Below are 23,192 nucleotides of genomic sequence, written 5' to 3' on the forward strand. Positions count from 1 at the left end.
TAACAGCAGCAGAAATTACGGTTATTAATGGGCAACATTACAAGGAAACTTTAAAAAATGAGGTCATTCGATCTTTATGCAGAAACAGCTGGCACAATCAGAAAATCTTTAGTTATATAAATGACTGAAAGCTGCCAAAATCAATTATCAACTGTATTTTATATTATCTGTTGTGTTTGAGCCAAGTCTGCACTTAACATGCAAGCTGTTTGAAACTGTTATAGATATGCTATTACAGATAATTGGACTGGAGAGGACAATATTCCTTTTGCCCTATCTGAAAAGATAATAGTCCTGAAGTCATTGGAGTTTTGGCAGAGCAAGGTGTCCACTCATTCCAGGCAACATACCGCTGCATTATTTGCATAAGGAGCGCCTGTCTTGTTGGACAATAGGGGAGACAGTCCAGTTACCATGAGGAACATGGGGCTATAGCAGAATGGTTTGGTTTAAGTCATTCTTTATTTCCTGCTCGTTTCCTATCATTGAGATATTGCTGAACAACTGTGTTCCAAATGAAAATGATTTATTCCATGTTCAGTTTCCTAATGGTTGGACATGCCAGTACATCTTCATCAGGCCCTGATGGCATTGATCTACATCCTGTTTTACATAACTTTCTGCTACTTTCAAAACTTTACAAAAATCAGCATAATTAAATCATAATTATAAACCAGTTCTGGCAGATTCACAAGTGAATTGACTGAAGATTGAACACAGGAAAGGGAATTCAACCTTCTGTCAATCCATTTCTCTGTGTTTTCAATGGAGACTAAAGTTATAATGATTTTACCAATATAATAGCTGGCGTATGTCAGAGCCTCCTGCAACACTGGCATTAGTTTTAAACTTCTAAAATAGGAATGATATCTTAAAATTTCTCAACTATAACTGTTAAGTTTTGTAACTCCAAAAAACTAATCAGACCTGGATGCATATGCTTTGGTTTGTTTCAGTGAGGTGCTCATATATGACGTGGTGACATACTGATGCACGCCATTCACATACTTTTACATATAATCCACAATGAATTATGTAAGCAACAAAGAATGCTTAATCAAACAATATTTTTACAAAATTACTTAAATATTACTGAAATATTAAGTGCACAACACTCCTCCCTGCTCAGCTATAAGCTATAACACAATCAAGAATGCTTTTCTGCTGTATACACCGAATACTATATAATAACATTTCTATATACAGATATCCACAACATAATAAATTTTAAATTGTCCTACACAGGCCTAAAGATTTAATCATTGTGGAGGATTTTTTACTCTTGTGGGATAACAGCTTTCCTGACAAAGGGAATCACTCTGCTTGGCAGGTGAGACTTGTGGCTGTGAAACAATCTCAGGTTCTGGGGCATCTTGTGTGGTGGTTGTAGGAGTTGACTCTGGGACAGCAGGAAGTAGTTCTGACAGCTCTGGACACCTTTCTTCTGAACATGTTAGCATCCAAAAAGGTGTATGGCAAATTGATCAATCTGCTGATCTAACCCAGGCCACCAGGCAAAGCTTCAACCCAACACTTTCATTTTGACTATGCCTAGGTGACTGGCATGTAGCGCCTCCAACACCTTAGCTCTCAGCTTAGATGGTACAACAACTCTCGATTCCCACATAAGGCAACCCAGTGCTGGTAAAAATGGAGGAACTGGAATTTCTGCTGCACACTCCAGCCATCTTGGGTGGTCATGGCAGCCGTGTGGTGTCTTTTCTGGCTTTCCTTTGCATCATCTCTGCCATAACAGGGAGACTTTTGATTCGCATTAGGGAGAATACATCAAGAGGACGTCCTCGTTTGTAAATTTTTCAGTTATTTCCTTTTCCAAGGGTAAATGGGACAATTCATCAGTATTTTCATGATTAGTTGTCCACTTGAATTCGATCCTGTAATTGCGTCCTCCAATAAACAGAACCCATCTCTGCATTCATGCTGCCGCTGCTAGTGGAACAGCCTCCTATGGATTGAAAATGAATACTGGTGGTTGATGATCAGTAATGAGAGTAAACTCTCTCCCATACAGGTACTGGTTGAAATGTTTTAGATCCCAAGCCAGACTCAAGGCCTCTTGGTCAATCAGTGTGCAATTTTTCTTGGCTATGGAGCACTCACTTTCATCTATCATACCATATGACATGTCTTGCAGCATCATAGGCAAGCTTCACTGGATGGTGTGGATCATAATGTGTGAGTACAATGTCTGACATCACCATTTCCTTTGTGTTTTGGAAAGCCACATCACACTGCCTGGTCCTTCCTGATCTGCAGGAAATGAGTTCAAAGGGTGGAGCACAGTAGCCAGGTTTGGCAGGAACCTGCTATAGTAATTGACAAATCATGAAAAGAACCAGAACTGTGACATGTCCTTTGACCTTGGAGAATCCAACACTGCTTTAATTTTCTCAGCTTACATGTGTAAATCTTGTGCATCAATGGTATGATCACAGTAAAAGATGCTTGGTTTAAAGAATTCACACTTGTCACATTGTGCTCTGAGCCCATAATCTTTAACGTTATAATGATGACTTGAGATTTTGCAGATGTTCCTTGTCATCCCCACAAGTAACAATCATGTCATCCAGGCAACACTAAGTGCCGGGGCGGCCTTGCAGCACGTGGCTCATAGCTTTCTGCTAGCATGCAGGTACAGATGTTACTCCAAAAATAAGCCTATTGTAGCAAGGAAGCCCTTTGTGAGTGTTTCTGGTGACAGACCCTTTCGACTTATCTTCCATTTCTAACCCTCAACTAAACTCATTTTGCCATAGAGTTTCTCTCCAGAAAGGTATGCAGGGATATCCGCTATCCTTGGCATAGGGTATTGATCTACTTTCAGTCCAGAGTTGATGGTAACCTTAAAATCACCACAGATCCTGACAAACCCATTCTCCTTGGCTACACGTGACCACCGGTGTTGCCCATGTGCTCCACTCAACCTTGGAAAGACTCCTTCAGCCTCCATGCAATCTAGCTCACTGGCTACTTTATCATGGATGGTATAAGGAACAGGACGGGCTTTGTAAAACTTGGGTGTGTCATTTTCTTTGAACACTATTTTACCTTTGACATGTTCAAGTTTTCCAGTGCCATCCTCGAACACTGTGACATTATCCAGTACCTTTACGAGTTTACTTTTATTTGCTTCTTTTACTCGGGACGTAGCATACAAATAGTTGATGGATCTCCAATCAGTTTGTAGTTGTCTCAGCCAATCACATCCCCACAATGCTGGCACTCCTGTTTTTATGACATACAAGCTCAATGTAGTTTGTTGGCTATTGTATTTCAATGTTATAAATGTAATTCCCACAGGAGCTATCTTCTATCCAGTATAAGTTCTTTGTCGGATATCTGCACACTTCAGTTTAGTACCTTTGAAATGCCTTTCAAACTCATTTTGTGGAATGACTGAAACAGCCGAGCCAGTGTCCAATTCCATTTTAATTAATTTGCCGTTCACATCGGAAGTAAGTCATATTGTTTGTCTATTATTAGTTTTCACATTGTAAATCTCAAGGCTCCCATGTTGCTCTCATCATTATCAGATTTTTCGTCAACAGCATGCAGATTTGTGCTCTGTTTGAAACTGCAATTTGACTTTTTAGTTTTTTATCTTTCCAGTGCAGTCCATTTATTTTTGTCTCCCTGACATGCTCTCTGTGTGTGTCCTATTTGTTCCATTTTGTGCAAGTTTCACATTTAAATCTGCATTGGTCTTGTGTACATGAGCCTCTGCCACAAAGATAACACAATTTGCTCAGCCAAGCACTTTTATGGTTAGTTCACTTCAATTTTGTTCATACTGACTTTCATTCCAGACGGCAACTCAATTGCATCTTTGCTGCTGTTTCCATTGATATCGTAATTTCAACTGCTCTCTTATATGTGAATTGTGCTTCAGTTAGGAACTATTTTTGAATACTTTCTTGTAAGATTCCACAAACTAAATTATCTCTCAGTGCATCATTAAGCCTATCACTGAACTCACATTACTCGGACAATTTCTTCAATTCAGCCACATAAGCTGAAATGGATTTCCCTTCTTTTTGATTCTGCCTATGAAACCTAAAGCATTCTACAATCACTACTGCCATGATCTCAGCAAAGCTCAGTTTGGCTGGTTTGGTTGGAGCTGTCAAACTTCTAAGTAAATTGTATGAACTGGCACTCAGCTACGCAATTTGGTTCACAATACTGCTCAAATCATTCAGTATACAAGATGCAGTTATCTGCTGTGCAATCGAATGCATCTATCTTTCCAATATAGCCAGCCAGTTCTGTTCTTTTTAAAACTTTTTGATTATTATCACCTTTTACTCACTGTTTATGAACCTGTTTCGTGCACTTTTTTTTAAACATGACCGTCTTTCTCCCCTCATGAAGAAAAAAGTGCTGCAGTTTAACTGGTAGGTGGCCTTCTCAGGTTGATTTTAAAACTTACTTGTCACCACTGTTATGTTTTATAACGCCAAAAACTAAACACAAGAGAAACACGGGAGACTGGGATGTGTGTGCTCAGTTTTACATCAGTGGAGCACTCAAATACGATGTGGTGGCATAGTGACACGTGCCATTCACATACTTTTACATATAATCCATAGCAAGCTATGTAAACAACAAAGAATGCTTAACCAAACAATAGATTTACAATATTACTCAAATATTAAATACTCAACAATAACACAGCCAGTGCAACCAATTTACAACTTTATCAGGTTCTGTAAAAACTATATCACAGTTGGCAATCATGCATTCAGTGCAAATGTACATTGAGACAAGAAGCATCAATGATCAACTCAATCACAATGAAGTACCATGTGGGAATGCTGCTACAAACAAAGCGATATTGAAGGTTAACAATGATATATATTTCATTATGGAACGTTCCATCTAAGAGAACATAATTGTGCCATTAAGTTATCAATTTAAAATGATTAAGTGCATATGCATGTTCCAATGCATTTAATGGTTTAATTTTCTCTGCTGGCATCCCAGTTAATACATTTGCACTTATTTTCACCCAATAACTTTAAACAACCTAATGTTGGCTTCAAAAGTGCACAAAAATTACCAATGTCTGTTTTAATCAAACAAGCAGAGGAAATTTAAACCTTACAACACTTCTCTATGTCCGTTCTCACTTTAGATCTAGCAATGGAAACAAACAAAATATTTGGCTAAGAAACAAGTATTACCTTACGTCTATACATCTATTGTCTATTACATTAATTGCTGCAACAAGATAAAGTAAAATGAATCAGGTATGTACGTACCTTAGAAATCTTTCCAGGTCATCCTTGCTGCATTGTGACCAGGATACATCTCCCAAATTTTGTCCTTTGATCCATTCCCCGGACATGATATGGAGGCCATCTGCACAGGATGGATGATCATTGTCATGATTCATTCCCATACTGAATTTGAAGGAAAGTTTAAAAAAAATGCATATTGTTTTACTGACAGATAAAAACAAATTAAAAGAACATCTGCAGTTTGTCAAGAGCAGGCATTTAATATATAACCACACAAATGACTCTTAATCAATTCAGATATGTTAAATAAAGTCTTATAAAGGATGACACTTAGTATTTTACTAATTAAATTGTTCAACTAGACTTCATTTTATTTTATTTGTTATTTACATCATACCCATAAACAATTCTACAAATTGGAGAAAAAGTAAGTTTATCAAGGTATTTGTATTGTTACTTATGTTAAGTATCATGGCAGACAAAACAAATGGCACATTTTTTAAGAGCAAAATTCAATGATAGGACCATAAATGTAAGAAAAATTACTCCTTTCCTCGGAATATGGAGTATGATTACTCCACATTTGCACTTGGTAGATTGGAAAATATGCAAGGTGGAAAAGCGGCCACCCACCTTCACCTTCTACAGATAATTGACTCAACTCAGTTATATAAAATTATTGATTAGAATGTCCTGCAACGCTGTTTCCTGACCTCCCCATAAAAGACAGTCGACAATGGATGGTTACCTACGTCCACTTATTACTCAAATCCAGGTTAGTTCTTAGAGAATGGTGGAACAGAGTTGATGGGCTGAATGGCTAAATTCTGCTCCTTTGTCTTACCGTCCTATGGATTTTGTGAGAAATATTTCTATGTTCTTTCTATGAACACAGCTGCTGGGTGAGGAAGAATTTCCATCTTGGGCATAAACCTCTAGTGATATTAATCATGTGGTAGTTACAAGAGCAACAACAAGAGGAAGAGGGAAGATGCTTAAAGTAAGAAGAAGCAGTTTTAAAGGGGATTTGAAGGGATTTTTTTTTACACAGTGAATGTTTGATATCTGGAACTCATTGCTAGAGGAGATGGCGTCAAATACAATTACCCTGTTTGAGAGACATTTAGATAGACACTTAAATTATATTGAAAGCTACTTAATAACTAAAACAAAGGTAACCAGCAGAATCTGCTCATGTAACCAAAATCAAGAATCAATTCAGTCAGTATTTTTTAACAGAAAGTAGTTAATCTTATCAAGATTCTCCAATTGATTTAAAATTTCTTTATTCAGGATAAGAAGACAAGACAGGGTTTACTAAGTCTTCCCAATTATTTTTTGTCATACTTTACAGCTAAGATTTTAGCTCAACTAAGTGTAGTAAAATTACACCATACTAAAACTACTTAGAATTTCTAGCACTCTGAATCATCATCAGATATCTTGGATGGGATTGACACCAGCTTTACGACAGGTTCCATGAGATGCTTCAATGAAGTGCCAGAAAATTACCACACAGTTCACAGTGAAGGCCTTTGAAGAACAAAGATTCTTTTTGAGATGTACTTTGTTCAGCCTAGCCTAACTTTCATCAATATGCCAAAAGGATTGTTCTTATCATAACTTTACTTCTGAAGCTGTTATATTATCTAAGGCAATTATTTCTACTAATATTTTCGAGTAGATGTTGCTTTGTCCTAGTACTTCTGTGGCTCAACATTGATTTACAAGAAACCAACACTCAAATATGAAAGCTTGAAGACAATTTTTTTGACAAATGAGAACATTAATGCTGAACTGAATTCCAGACTGACATAAACCTAAAGAGAGCCAATTTTCACCTACTTACAGTAAATCCCTAACTATCAGTTTCTTTCTGAAATTGTGTTACCTTAATAAGGACTCTCTAACAAAAGCACTCTTGACTCCATTGCACAGTGTAACAATCTCAGCACTACCTCAGCCTAGCACTGGATTTAAAAGGCCATTCACCAGCTGACAAATAACAAAGCCTCTGGAGCAACTAAAACCCCTGCTAATGGATGAAAACATGGCAAGGAAACACTTTTGGCTTCAATCCATCACCTCATTTTGGAACACTATATCTCAGAGAAGATGCACTCTTGACCGTCTTCAAGAAAGGAGACATTCAATTGCAGTAACTACAAACAAGTCTCCCTGCTATTTGCCACACACACAGTTATTGCAAGGCTCCTCCACTAATGTTCCCACTCAGTGGCCAAAGAGCTCCTCCCCAAGTCTCTCTGCTGATTTATTTTACTAAAAAATACAATGAATACATCCAAGCAAAATGTAGAGACCAGGACCAACCGCTATACATGTCCTTTAGCAAACTGTTAAGGCCTTAGACTCTATGAACCACAGATATAATGGAGAAACTTTGTCAACTTTAGCTGCTTTGCAAATTTGTTACCGTTCTACACTCAATTACCCTTTTATTAAGCACCACCGATAAAGTGGCCACTGAGTGCGTATTTATGGTCTTCTGCTGCTGTAGTCCATCAATTTCAAGGCTCAATGTGATCTGCATTCAGGAATGCTCTTCTGCACATTACAGAACTGTTGTAATGCGTAGATATCTGAGTTACTGTCATCTTCCTGTCAGCGTAAACCTGTCTGGCCATTCTCCTCTGATCTCTCTCATTAACAAGGTATTTTTGCCCATAGAACTGCCGCTCACTGGATTTTATTTTTTTCGCACCATTTTCTGCAAACTCTAGAGACCGATGTGCATGAAAATCCCAAGAGATCAGCAGTTTCTGAGATACTCAAACCACCCTGTCTGGCACCAACAATCACTCCACAGTCAAAATCACTTAAATCCCATTTCTTTCCCATTCTGACATTTGGTTGCAATAACAACTGAAACTCTTGACTCTGCCTTTATGCATTGAGTTGCTACTACATGATTAGCTAATTAGATATTTAATGAACAGGTATAACTAATTAAGTGGCCACTGCATATATGTCGGCTCCGTGATCACATCCGTGACACAGACCTAAGCATTGTGTTCAAAACGTTCAATGTCATTGCAGGATTCTGATCAGAGACAAGAATGATAATCACTTGAGGAGGAGGGAGAGGTGAATGACAGCTGGAACCAGGTGGGAGGTGGGGATGGGAAATTTGTGAGTAGTTGGTGGAGGGAGGAGGGAAAGGAGACAAAGATGGCTAAAGAGAGGTCCATGTGTAAAGGGGTACAAAATGAGAGGATTAGAGGATCAGAGTGAAGGTGGGAAGTGGAAGTGCGGAGAATGGAAGAAAAAAGATGAAAAAAAGTGGAGGGTTACTTAAAATTGAAAAACTTGATATTTGTGCTATTGTGTTGTAGACTACCCAGGTGGAATATCAGGTGTTGCTCTTCCAGTTTGTGTGGGTTTCGACCTGATGGTACGAAAGCCAAGGATCGCTGGTCCATCCTGTGCCTTCTGTACTGGCAAGAGAGCTGTCTGAATACAAGGCTAGAGCAGACTAAATTTTGCATCACAGGAGAATCACAGGGAACAGAAAGGAATATGGAATTGATGCCAAGGTTAGGCTTTCTATGATCTTATCAATTGTCCGGTTACGGTTAGGGTTGTGGCTGTTAAATCACCTCAGGTTCTGGGGCGTACTCTGTGATGGTTGTAGAAATTGACTCCAGGACTGTAAGAAGTGGATCTGACAGCTCTGTCCACCTTTCTTCTCTAACAATTCACTCTGCTCTCCTCAACTGATTGACGTGTTGTCTCCAGATAACATCTGATGCACCATGTAGGAGTGTGCTCCAGCTCTGTCCTTAATCATTGCAAATACCCATTTTTGGTCATCTCTGTCATCCCTCACCACCACTGTCTGAAAGGAGTTTATACGTTCTCACTGTGACTGCGTGGGTTTCCTCCGGCTGCCCCGGATTCCTCCCACATTCCGTAGATGTACAGGTCAGCAGGCTAATTGGTCACTTGGGTATAATTGGGTGGAGTAGGCTCATTGGCTCGGGAAGTCCTGATACGGTGCTGTATCTTTAAATTAAAAATAAATTGATAATTTATTATACTCAGATTTCTGGAAGGCATTTGATAAGGTGCTGCATCAAAGCTCAATGTGGGATATAAAACCCTCTGATGTAGGAGTTAACATACTGTTTTGATAAAAGCAAGGCTGGCAATCAGGATACAGAAAGTAGCATTAATGGGCCCATCTTATGGCAGGATATAACTTACAATATGTTACAAGGATCAGTGCTCAGCCTCAAACTTTTCAATTTGTGTAAAGATTTGTATTAAGACACTGAAGGTCCACAAAGAAAACCAGTAGGTCAGTCAAAAATTATTTTCTTTTCACAATTCCACAATGGTTTTGCCTATTTTGCTTGATTTTCCCCCTCAATGCCTTGCAATAACAATAGCTTCGAACATCTTCCATATGACAGATGTTAACGGCCTGTTGTTTTCTATTCTTTTGTCTCTCTCCCTTTTTGAGTTTGTTGATGACACCAACACACAAACAGAGCAAAGTCCATGAGTACTTAAGGAGGCTATAAAGTGTATGTGTGTGTGTGTGTGTGTGTGTGTGTGTGTGTGTGTGTGTGTGTGTGTGTATATTAAGTAACAAGATCTTTCAAATGGAGTATAATGTGGGAAAATGCAAAAGAGTCTATTTTGGCAGTAAAGGTTTCAGAGAAAATGTATAATACTCATCTCCCTGTTCAATGATGTTAATACATTGGAAGTAATTCAGAGAAGGATTCTCAAACTAGAACCCAAAAATGCAGTGGCTACCTTAAGGGGAAAGGTTGGCCAGGCTACGCTTGGAGTTTAGAAGTGAAAGAGGAGTTGACTGAAATGTACAAGATCCTGAGATGTCTTGACATGATGAATGTAGAGAGGATGTTTCCTTGAGTCCAAAATCTAGAACTAGAAATAACTGTTTAAAAATAAGGAGAATCTCATTTAAGGAAGTGGGAAGTAGATTTTTTTTTCTCTCAGAGTATCATGAGTCTTTGAAATTTTCTTTCTCAAAGAACATGAAAACAGTCTGAAAAATTGAGGATGAGCTAGACAGATACTTGGTAAGCAAGCTAGTGAAAGGTTCCTGTGGTTAGGCAAAATGCAAGGTTACGTTAACGGTCATATCAGTTATAATATGTTTGAACAGCAGAGCAGACCACAGGGGTCAAGTAGCTGACTCCTGTTCTGAATTTGTATGTTTAATGTATTTTCCTTCCAAATGTTCATTCCTATACCTTCCTGTTTGGCCTTAAATCTCTCCACTCTCTGTAGATTATATTCCATCACTTCCAAACAAAACTCCTGTCCTAGCTGTCCTAACCAGCTTTCAGGTATCTAAGTTCAGAAGTTCAAAGGTTAAGGTAAATTTATTTCACCATATACTACCCTGAGATTCATTTTCTTGCAGGCATTCAGAAGTAGAACAAAGAAATACAACAGAATCACTTAAAAACAACACAAAAAAACTGATAAATGACCAATGTACAAGAGAAGGTAAAATAATAATAATAAAAAATTAGTAAATAAATAACACCGAGGACATAACTTGTAGGTCCTTGAAAGAGAGTCTGTAGGTTGTGCTCAGTGTTGAGGTGAGTGTAATTATCCACGTTGGTTCAGTAGCCTGAAGATAGGATATAACTCCCTACCCTTGTACTTAAACCTGTTTATAACCTCATCCTTCCCAATCCCTGCAGTTACTTGCTTCATAAAGATCACATCTTCCCTACAATTGGCACCAATGCCTCTCCTGCGTTTTACTCCCTAATATCTTTGCCTCCATAATATTCTCTTTTCACGACAGGTACTCCATTAAATCAAGCTACTTGACTCTTCCTTAAAACCTACATTGTTTGGCTTAGCATTTGCTCATCATTCCCTCTGCTTTGCACTTGGGATGTTTTTCCATAGGAAAAGTATAAAAGAAAAATCATTCTGCTGGAGGAACTGAGGGGTTTGAGCAGCATCTATGGGTTAAAAGTAATTATCGATGATTCGGGTCAAAATCCTGCCCTGAAACATGGCTAATTCCTCCCCCCTCCCCACCAACAGATGCTGCTCACCTCATTAAATTCCTTCAGCAGATTATTCGTTGCTCCAGATTCCAGCATTGCAGTCTCTGATGCCTCCAAAATATAATAAAAATTGTAAATGCTAGCATGGTATTTAAGCTCTTTGATTAGCCCTGGCAAAATAAAATATTAAAAGGTGTCCTAATTTACTACAGAATTTAGACAACTTAATCTTGATTACAATGAAACAAAATTGTAAACCTTGTATATTTACAGGGAGATAGACTCGCTGTCAATCAATCGTACTACAGTGCCAAGATTAAAGGTTCATCTGCCAATTCCAGGCATCATAAAATCCAAGATCTTCCAAGTGGTCAAGCTCCAGGTGTGGCAGAGGAAAGCCTGACACAGAACATCAGTCCACACTGATGCCTCAATCCCCTTAGCAACTATTAATGGGGATATTTGGCAACGTTTGGGAAGCAGGCAAGCGAGCCATTCTACAGCAGAGCAATAAGTCAATTTGTATTTAAAATGTCATGGGAACAATTTAATCAAACAAAATTAAAAATTATTGTCAAAGTGAGGGTACAGGGTCACTCACACAACTGAGGCAGTCTGGTGGGCAACACTATTTGTATTACCAGAACATCGTGAAACTGCTCTTAACATCAAAGATGAAGAAGAACGTCTCCCTAATTGTTCCACTCAATCATAGTCCAGAATCATGAGTTGTACTTCGTTGCTGTGGTACAGACTTGCAAAGCAATTTTCCAAAGATTTTTGAACCCCAGCACAGGTTCAATAAGCAAACAATTACTTATAGATGTCTGTAACCTAGTTATAATCTTTGAATGATTTATGTTTATATCTTTTATAAATAGAATGTAACTCCATTCCTTTCACATGCTGCCACGTATAATTCAAAATAAAATCATATTGTGTGCTAGATTTTAACTGTGGGCTATTAACTATGAACATTAACAGCTGTCTAACAAGGTTAAAATAAACATCTGGTGTTCGCAAAAACAGCTTACGTCAAGTTTTAGATACGCAGAGTTCTTCATGACTAAACAATGTAATTCGTTTACATGAGATAATTCTGAATGTTTTCTGGCAGGGTATTTTGAGATGAAGCAAAGGTGGAGAGAGAGTCTGGTCCAGGTTTATGCCAATCCAAGCCCCTTTTCAGACCTTGCTCTGCTTTTGAACCTCTCCATGCCTTAGTTGTGAAGTTTCTTTTCTTCCTGCCCTGCTCCTTATCCCTGATGTGGTGTACAGTTCACAACTTCTCACTTCAAACAGGATTTGCTCAGGAGCAGAAAGAAACAGAGCAAAGTCCAACAAGTTGAGTAGGCAGCTGGAAATCCTTTGTAAGTAACTGCAAGTTATCTGCAGTAAAAGTTCTTCCTTTTCCTAAGTAGCTCTTCCAGCCACAAGATATGCAGTCATCCCACTGTAGCCTCCTTTTAATGAACAACTAAATTGAATCAGTTGCAATATTTGCCTCTCCATTAAATTAATTCCCTGTTTTATACCAGAGCAGAAGTAATCTTTCACTAAAGAGAGTCTACAAATAGTGTGTAAAATGTGTCAGCACAAGTGGGCGGCATAGTGGAACTGCTGCCTTGAAGCTCCAGAGGTTCAGGTTTGATCCTGACCTCTGGTGCTATCTGCAAAGAGCCTGCACATTCTTCCTCTACCAACTGGATTTCTACCAGATTCCCAAAGGTATTTGTGTGGGTGGGTAAGTTCATTGACTATGTAACTGACTGGTAGACTTGGGCCAAAGGACCTATTACTGAGTCTCATCACTATGACATTTGATTATTGTTCTTAAACTTAATATTAAACATACAATGAGGCAACACTTGTGGGGAATAAAATGGGGCTTAAAACCCATAAGCTCCCTACTAGGTATTTTGAAGAAATAGAATATGGTTTACAAGATACATAAAAGTGAATGGGAAGTTGAAACATGGTTAGATTATGAGGACACTCAGTCCTCGTTTATTGTCATTTAGAAATGCATGCATTAAAAAATGATACAATGTTCCTCCAGAATGATATCACAAGAAAACACAGGACAAACCAAGACTAAAACTGACAAAACCACATAATTATAACATATAGTTACAACAGTGCAAAGCAATACCATAATTTGATAAAGCGTGGACCACAGGCACGGTAAAAAAAGTCTCAAAGTCCCGATAGACTCATCATCCCACGCAGGCGGCAGAAGGGATGAACTCTCCCCGCCATGAACCTCCAAGCGCCGCCAACTTGCCAATGCAGCACCATTGGAAGCACCCGACCGCAGCGGACTCTGAGTCCGTCCGAAAACTTTGAGCCTCCAACCTGCCCCTCTGACACATCCTCTCCGAGCACCATCCTCTGCTGAGTGCTTCGACCCCGCCCTGGCCGCCGTGCAACAAGCAAAGCCGAGGACTTGGGGCCTTCTCCTCCGGAGATTCTGGATCACACAGTAGCAGCAGCAGCGAAGCAGGCATTTCAGAAGTTTCACCAGATGTTCCTCCATGCTCTCACATCTGTCTCCATCAAATCAGGATTGTGCACGGCACCCTACTTGACAAATAACAGACATCACCACCGGAGTGGCCGCTGCGAGCTGTGTCGCACCACCATCTTCTCCCTCCTGGTTGCAAACAGTTCTAACTGTATAGCACTGAGAGTCCGCTAGCAATAGAAAACCTAAAGCTGATGTAGGTTTGCTCCTGCTAGAGGAAAATCTAACCCACTGCTCTGAACTAATTCTTCAGTTGTTCAGGTCTCCACAGGCAGGCATCTCTCAGTCTCCACCCAACCTAACAGGAGTCACTTGGCACTCGTTTCCAACTCATCACCTGCAGCCTATTTAAACCCAGCTCTCAGCCACGTGCCTCGACCAGTTGCTCCTGGCCTTTAGTTGCCTTGCTCCTTGTGAATTTAGTATCAGTTCTCTCTTGTTTTGTGGCCTCTCATGGTTTGACATATTGCAGTTGATTAATAAACGTATCAATCACCGCTAAATCGTCTCCGCTGCTCTGCTCTTGGGTCAAGCCTCCTCTACATTTCCTGACAGAATGGATGTACCCATGATACACCCAGCTGAGTTTACTTGCCTAAAGGAAGTTGTCCACCAACGAGAGTGCACGATCCAGAAGCAGCAGGAAACCATTGACCATCTGCTCACCACTCTCAACCAACTCCCATTCTCATAATGCGGCCCTGTGCCAGTCAACCTTCTCGTCTGAGACCCAGATTCCAGTGCCCGAACACCTCAATGGATCCCCAATGCAATGCTGGCAACTGCCTGTTTCAGTGTGACTTAAACTTCGAGCTCAAGCCATCTCTGTATTGTATGGTCTGAGCCAAGATGCTTTCATCATCTCTCTCTGACCTGGGCTGCCATTAACTGGAATAATAAAACCACCATTTCCAATCAATATGAGGAATTCACTGCAGAGATATGCTTGGTTTACGACCATCCTGGAAGTAGAAGAAGGGAGGGAGTGGATCGGATACTTGATTTTTGTCAAGGCTCACACTCAACACTAGATTACACTGGAACTCAAGTCCCTCATGGAGGGCTGCGGCTGGAAGGTGGAACTGCTGCTGGCCCATTACCATCGCCGCCTCTTGGAGTGCTTGAAAGGTGAGTTGTCTTCCCAGGAGATGCCATCTGACCTTGAAAGCCTCATCACTCTAGCCCTCCATATTAACAATGGAACAACCCTCCAGATCATCAGCCAGAACCCCAGTTCTGTTCCAAGAATCATTACGGGCCACAGGACCCACATCAGCAATGCCTCCAGAATCTATGCAGTTACGAAGAGGTCCCCTAACCAGCTCCCCGCTCCCCCAAGAGCATGAGCATCGATGGAGATACAACGTGAGCGCTTACTGCAGAGCACCTGCAGAGCATCAAGTTCCCAATGTGTCCGGATAACGGCTCCTCAAATAGAGACGAGTGGCCTCCTATCTGGTAAGCTGCCTCCAGCCCCTCGTTCCAGCACCACAGCCTGACTCACTCTTTCTAACGGGCTGGATTAGTCACATTCAACATTTCAAGTACCCAAGAGATATGGTAACAAGCGTACATGCACAACCAAATAACTTAAGCCTGATTTATTATCTTAAAATAGAAAGTACAAATAAACCACACAAATACTACATAGCACATCACAAAGATTTCAGGGCTCACAATTCTTAGTCACCACAAGATTGTCGTTGTTGTCGAGGGAACTCTGAATTCCAACTCCCTCAGGAAATCACGACATTTCAGTAGTCCAATGAAACCCTATTAAGTATGAGTTTTGCAAATGCAGAGAGACCCAGGGACCGACAAACTTTTTGATCTTTTGTCTCAACACAGCCTGACTTTTTTGATGCACATCCAGTGTCCTTTAACACAGTGTTCAGCATACCCTCATTAATCAATTAGACATTGTAATGGTCACTTGTCATTAGTCCACCATTGTTTTGGACACAACATTCCTTTGGACTTACAAAGGAACATTAATATGATACATAAGCGACAAGCCTGAATCCAAGCAAGAATCCATCAAGCCAACTTGACATATATTTGCATTTTAATGGTGCCTGAGACTAAGAAAGAAACCAGCTACTATCAACGTACATCAGATATTAAAAGATCTGCAGAGTTTACCTTGTACAGACACTCTACGAGCTCAGAAAGAGTTAAATTGTCATTTTACCTTCCAAACATTCATCCAATGTTTTACAAAATTTAATATAACACACTCTCTCTGCTCTCCTCCACACCCTGCCTACACAATGCACACAGGAGGCTCTGGTGGATTCCAGCGCAGCAGGCAACTTTCTGGTCTTGACTCTATATGTGCAGCTTGAACTCCTTGCAGAGCTTCTCTCACCCCTTCTGCATCAAGGCCATTGACGGATTTCCCATGGGGTCTGGGCTGGTCAGAGTGCACACGGCCTGTGCACATGAGCATCAGAGATCACCACAACTCCACCCAATTCCTCCTTATTAACTCGCTCAACACTCCTCTCATCTTGGATTACCTCAGCTTTCCAGTCACAACCTCACTTTGCCTGGTCATCTGGTTCACTGCTGAGTTGGGGACTCACCCGCCGAACCATGTGCTGTAACCTCAGTTGACTTCAACCTGTAAATCCGTGGAGACAGAGGAAATGCCTGAACTCACCAAACTGCCACAGGAGCACCATGACTTAGCCAACGGCTAAAAGGGAGGCCAACACCCTGCTGCCTCAGACCACATGTTTACACAATAAACCTACTCCCAAGCACCATCTTTCCTCAAGGTCGTCTGTTGTCCCTCTCCTGCCCTGAGACTCAAACCATGAATAACCACATCGCTGAAGTGTTGCAGCACAGCTTCGTTCGACCATCCCAGTTCCCAGCCAGTTCAGGATTCTTCATTGTCAAAAAGAAAGATGGGGGTCTCTATCCCTGTATTGGCTACCATGGACTGAACAAAATCACCATTAAGAACCTTTACCATCTCCCCTTGCTGGATAATGAAACACTCCATGTGCTCCAGATCTTCCAAACAGGATCTGTGGAGCTTGTACACTGGGAGTGATTGGAAGACGGTGTTCATAACACCCACTGGCCACTATGAATACTTGATGATACCTCTCGGACTTTACCACAGACCAACTGTTTTCAATGCCTTCATTAATGCGATCCTCTGAGATATGCTGCACAGGTGTGAGTTCATCTTCCTCTACGTCATCTTCAAGAGCATCACGTCCAATCAGTCCTTCAGCATCTCCTTGGAAACCAGCTGTACTACATGTCAGAGGGATGCCATTTTCACACCCCAGTCATTTCCCTCCAGGGATACGTCTTTTCACCGCAAGGCAAAACCATGGACACAGAAAAAGTGTGTGCCATCGTTGAAGGACCCTGATGGCTCTCCCTTATACCGCTACGGTGCTTTTTGGGCTTCTGCAACTTCTACTGCCATTCCGTCAGGCACTACAGCCAAATTCCCGCACTCCTCACCTCCCTCACCAAATCACCTACCTCACCGATAACCTGGTCTGCTGCTGTGGACCACACTTCTGGGAAGCTCAAGAGACGCTTCACTACCGCTCCCATTCTCTCCGTCTGAACCCCTCCTTTTGTGGTAAAGGTGGGCGCATCTGAAGTGGGTGCAAGGGCCATCCTCTCCCAGTGAGGACCAGGAAGGCACACCCTTCTGCCTTCACCTCGCATGAGTTCAACCCTATACAGTGTCGTAATGGAGTAACGGACAGAGAGCCATTCACCATTAAATAGGCCTTTAGGAATGGAGACACTGACTGATGGAAAAGACTGAGCTCTCTTCCTGATCTGGACTGAGCACCCAGTCATCACATCTATATCACAGACACACCAACTCAACCCACGTCAGGCTTGCTGGGACCTCTTCTTCGAGCAATTCAACTTCACCATTTCCTACTGTGAGCAGTAAGGCGAACATTCTGTCACAACAGTTTGACCCTCATGCCATCATTCCATCCTCTTAGATCCTTGCCCCAATTGTTCGGGATCTTGAGAACCAGGTCTGCCAGGTCCTACAGCACGAGCCTAGTCTAGCCAACGCACCTAACAGCTGCATATATGTGCCAGTGGCCATGCGCTCTGAGCACTCCAATGGGCCCACACCTCACCCCTCTCTGCCATGCACATCCAGATAATTGGAAATGAAGGGGGTAAGCTTATATCTTTATCCCAAGTTTGATTTCAGAGAAAAAATATGAAGATGCAAATTTGCCTCATGATATTATGGTCCAATTGCTTTTTTTTACCCTAACTCCTTGGAAGTTAACTAACTTGGTAAAGAAGATCTATGAAGATATGGAATACAGAGTAATCCATATAGGTCAGTTGTCAGATACTTTCAAGGTGAACACTGGAGTACGATAGGGATGCTTACTGTCACCTTTTCTCTTCCTGCTAGCAGTGGACTGGATTATGAAGCAAACAACAGATGGCAAGGAGAATGGAATACAGTGGACATTGTTCAGACAGCTAGATGATCTTGACTTTGCTGATAACTTGGCACTACTGTCACACAGCCATGCCCAGATGCAAGAGAAAACAGATCTTCTAGACTCTACCTCGCAGAAAATAGGGCTATACATCCATGTAGGGAAAACAAAATTACTAAAAGTAAATGCAGGAAACAACACAGTTATCCTGAGAAATGCTCCTCTGGAAGAAGTTGAGTCACTTGTCTATCTGGGAAGTATTGTCATCAAGGAAGGAGGTACAGATGAGGATGTAAAGACCAGGATCCAAAAAGATGGAGAAGCCTTCATAATACTATGTCCAGTTTGGACAGCAAAAGAACTAAGGTTAAGAACCAAACTGAGAATCTTCAACTCAAGTGTCAAATCTGTCCTCCTATATGGCTTTGAAACTTGGAGACGGACATCAGAAGTAATCAGAAAAATCCAGACGTTCGTCAACAAACGCTTGCATCAGATTTTGGGGCTAACATGGACAGATTATGTGAACAATACAGAATTATGGCAAAGGACCGACCAGACACCAATTGAGGTAGAGATCAAGAGAAGGAAGTGGTGCTGGATAGGACACATGTTGAGAAAGCCCCCAAATAGTATCACCAGATAAGCTCTCACATGGAATCCTCAGGGCAAGTGAAATCGAGGTAGGCCCAAATCCACATGGAGGAGCGAAGTGCTAACCGACGCCAGGAGAGTGGGAATGACATGGTCACAGCTGGAGAGATATGCACAAGACAGGTTGATCTGGAAAGAGATTGTTGATGGCCTATGCTCACTAGTGAGTTGAAAGGCAGAAGAAGAACTCCTAATACACCTACAGTATATAAAGCTGTTTTAAGAATAAAAAAAAACTATTCTGGTTGATGTTAGAGGTGGAATTGGAGGCACATCAGCTCTGGTAGTGTTTGCAGGCCATTACTTCCTTCAAGGCAACAGCTGGCAACATGAATGGCAGTGATGTTTTACTCCCAGATGAGCTCAATGCCTTATATGCACACTTTGAAAGGGAGAATAAAACTACTCCTATGTGAATCCCTGCAGCATCTAGTGACCCTGTGGTCTCTGTCTCAGAAGCAGACCAGAACATCTTTCCAGAGGGTAAACACTCGCAAGGCACCAGGCCCGTATGCTGTACCTGGTAGGCCTCTGAAAACCTGGGCCAACCAACTAGCAGAGTGTTCAAAGACATCTTCAGTCTCTCACTGCTGCATTCAGAGGTCCCCATTTGCTTCAAGAGGGTGACAACCATACCAGTTCCCAAGAGAAGAGCGAGCTACCTCATCGACTATTGCCAGTGGCACTCACACCTACTGTGATGAAGTGCTCTAAGAGGTTGGTCATGGCCAGAATCAACTCCTGCCTAAGTGAGGACCTGGACCCACTACAATCTGCCTATTGCCACAATAGATCTACAGTGGATACAATCTCACTGGCTCTCTATTACCTGGAAAATAACAGTACCTATGTTATACTGTTGTTTATTGATTACAGGTCAGTGTTCAATACCATCATACCCTCGATACCAATAAAGAAGCTCCAAACCCTGAGCTTCCATACCTCCCTCTGCAACTGGATCTTTGTCTTCTTCATCAGGAGACCACAGTCTGTGCAGATTGGTAATAACATCTCCTCTTTGCTGACAATCAGCATTGGTGCACCTCAAGAATGCATACATAGCTCACTGCTCTGCTCTCTCTACACCTGTCTAATAGCATTATAATTCTCGCTCCTCAAGTTAAATTCTTACCCATACCATCTGCTTCTAATCCTGTTCAAAGCTGTAATAAAGGTCAGAAAGTTGTAGTCACTGAGAGATATGACATCTGACCTGGTCCATTGCCCAGCACCAAATCCAATGTGGCCTCTCCTCTAGTTAGCCTGTCTACATATTCTGGGGGAGGGATGAAGCAAACAGCTAGAAAGTTGATTGGTGAAAGAGACAGAAGGCCATGGAAGAAAGAAAAAAGGAGGAGGAGCACCAGAAGGAGGCAATGGGAGGGCAAGGAGATAATATGAGAGGGGGAAAAGGGGTTGGGAAATGGTGAAGGGGGATGGTGGGGGGAGGCATTACTGGAATTTGAGAAGTCAATGTTCATGCCATTAGGTTGGAGACTACCCAGATGGAATATAAGGTGTTGTTCCTCCAACCTGTGTGGCCTTCTCACGACAGTGGAGGAGGCCATGGATGGACATGTCAGAATAGGAATGGGAAGTGGAATTAAAATGGGTGATCACGCTTGATTTGGCGGACAGAGCATAGATGCTTAGCGAAGCGGTCTTCCATTCTATGGCGGGTCTCACCAATATACAGGAGGCCACACTGGGAGCACCGAACACAGTATAGGACCCCAACAGACTTACAGGTGAAGTGTCGCCTCACCTGGAAGGACTATTTGGAGCTCTGAATGGTAGTGAGGGAGGAGGTGTAGAACTTATTCCGCTTGCAAGGGTAAATGCCAGGAGGGAGATCGGTAGGAAGGAACGATTAGATAAGGGAGTTGCATAGGGAGCAATCACTGGGGAAAGCAGAAAGTTGGGGGGGCGAAGGGAAAGGGAAAGATGTGTTTGGTGGTGGGATCCAATTTGGGGGTGGCGGAGATTTCGGAGAATTATATGCTGGACGTGGAGGCTGGTGGAGTGGTAGGTGAAGACAAGAGGAACCTTATCCCTGGTAGGGTGGCAGAAGAATGGGGTAAAAGCAAACGTGCGTGAAATGGAAGAGAAGCGGTTGAGGGCAGTGTTGATGGTGGAGGATGGGAAGCCCCTTTCTTTGAAAATGGAGGACACCTCCTTTGTTCTAGAATGAAAAACCTCATCCTGAGCGCAGATGCGGTAGAGACCAAAGAATTGAGAGAAGGGGATTGCTATCCTGATGATCATGTGACAGACTTCCACTTCTTTCTGGCCAGTGTGTCTGTTTTTTCTGCTAAAAACAAGAAATACATTGAATACCCCAGTCTCCTTTCAGTCATGAGACTGTGCCACATAATGATAGTCTTCCAGTACCGAAGCCACCAGAGACATTGAGTCTAGAGGAGGCTGACTAGGATGCCATGGTACACGAGCCAAGAATGGAAAATGAAACTGATACACATTTTGAACCCTTTACGTTGAGTGAGCCTCATCTGATAACTCAATCTGAGTTAAATGTCCTGGTCAGGGACTTGGGTTGGTCAAAGGTAACAGCAGAATTACTGGGTTCAAGGCTGCAAGGATGGAATCTGCTGTCACCGGGTACACAAACTTCCATGAAAGATTTCGTTACTTGAGACAGATGTTTCCCAGAGTAACTGATGCCAGGATTAAGGAAAGCAGTTTTGTTGGTTCACAAAGACGCATTAGGCATCAATGACAAGCAATTCGATCGGAACTGGTATCGGAGAAAAACACATGGACGGTTATTGTAAATTTTCTTGGCAACAGCAGAGCACCAAACTACATGCAGATGGTTGACAACATGCTTCAAGCAGACAAAACCACGAAGTGCAACATGTCACTAAAGATTTATTTTCTAGATTCCCATTTAGACTTCTTCCCTGCCAATCTTGGCAATGCCAGTGATGAGCGTCATGAAAGCTTTCAACGGAATATTGCAGTCATGGAGAAATGGTATCAAAGCAACTGGAATGCATCAATGCTGGCTGATTATTGTTGGACACTTAAGCAAAAAGCTTCAGACACTGAAGACAAACAAAAATAGTCAACTAAACTGTTGTGTCTGTCCATATACATATTAAAATAAAAGCATGCACGCGGGAGGTAGCTTTAACTAGTATGTTTGCATCACAGGAAGAGAGAGAGAGATCAATGTGCATGTGTGAACAACAGATCAATGCACATAGTAAGTTATCAGTCTATACACACTGCTAAGGGGAGTTGTTGCTCTAAGAGAATTAGATCCATACATTACAGAAACATTTTTAGCTTCATTGAACTATTGCAAAGCATCAGCACCGTTATTCAATCAAACATATTATACTCAATAAAAGTCAAATTCTCGTTTCCCCAAATTCCTACATGATAGTAGCAGACTGAGATTATATTTGTATTCAAATTCAAGCACTCTATCACAACCTCAAAATATTTCTGAGGAAGCAACACTTTCAAGAAAATTTGCTGTCCAGTATAAGTGTATGTGTGGAGCCAAAAGAGATGAGGGAGATCTTAAATCAAATTTTTCCATATTGACTCAGAGGATGGGCACAGTAAAGCAGCAAAAAAAACAAAATAGCAATGAGGTCGTGGGACATATACAGGTTACAGAGGAGGAGGTGTTCGCTGTCTTAAATCACTAGGGCGTGACAAGGTGTTCTCTTGGACCTTGTGAAACGATAGTGCAGAAATTTCAAGGGCTCAGGCAGAGATATCTAAAATGTCCTTAGCAACAGGTGAGGTGTCCAATGATTAGAGGATAGCTAATATTATTCCATTGCTTAAGAAAGGCTCTAAGAATAACCCAGGATAACATAGGCTGATGAGTCTGACATCAGTAGAGGATAATTTATTGGAAGGTTTCTATGGGACTGAATATTTAATATTTGGATAGACAAGGGCCGATAAGTGATAATCAACATAGCTTTGTGCCTGGTAGGTCATGTCTAACCAACCTTATAGAGTTTTTTGAGGAAGTTATCAGGAAGGTTGATGAAAGCAAGTGTTACGTACCCCGTAACTGGGTTGCCAAACCAGCAGAAATGGATCACTCAGTTGGAGTCTGGATTACTAGAACTAAGGAAGTTTTATTAAAGAAACAAGCAACACAGTACTCTAATCAAAAGGATAATAAATGCAACAGTTCAGCAATGATAAACACACATGTACACAGAATTAGGATAACAGGATCAATCAAGCTCTAATCGTCGTCTAGGGGTAAATGACCAGTTTC

The 23,192-nt window shown here is 41.5% G+C and overlaps 1 protein-coding gene across 5 annotated transcripts in view; it reads right to left on the reverse strand.

The window, feature by feature from the left end:
• LOC140211678 (A disintegrin and metalloproteinase with thrombospondin motifs 19-like) overlaps nucleotides 1–23,192 on the reverse strand; it is a 387,009-nt gene that overhangs the window by 208,875 nt on the left and 154,942 nt on the right. For all 5 annotated transcript variants that reach the window (XR_011889546.1, XR_011889548.1, XR_011889547.1 and 2 more), the window contains one exon: nucleotides 5,283–5,423. Coding sequence is in view for 2 of the 5 variants with exons in the window: in XM_072281716.1 (XP_072137817.1) it covers nucleotides 5,283–5,423 (141 nt within the window). In the remaining 3 variants the exon portion in view is untranslated. The remainder of the gene's footprint in view (nucleotides 1–5,282; nucleotides 5,424–23,192) is intronic.

This window comes from Mobula birostris, chromosome 17, assembly GCF_030028105.1.
Source record: "Mobula birostris isolate sMobBir1 chromosome 17, sMobBir1.hap1, whole genome shotgun sequence".
Lineage (NCBI taxonomy): Eukaryota > Metazoa > Chordata > Chondrichthyes > Myliobatiformes > Myliobatidae > Mobula > Mobula birostris.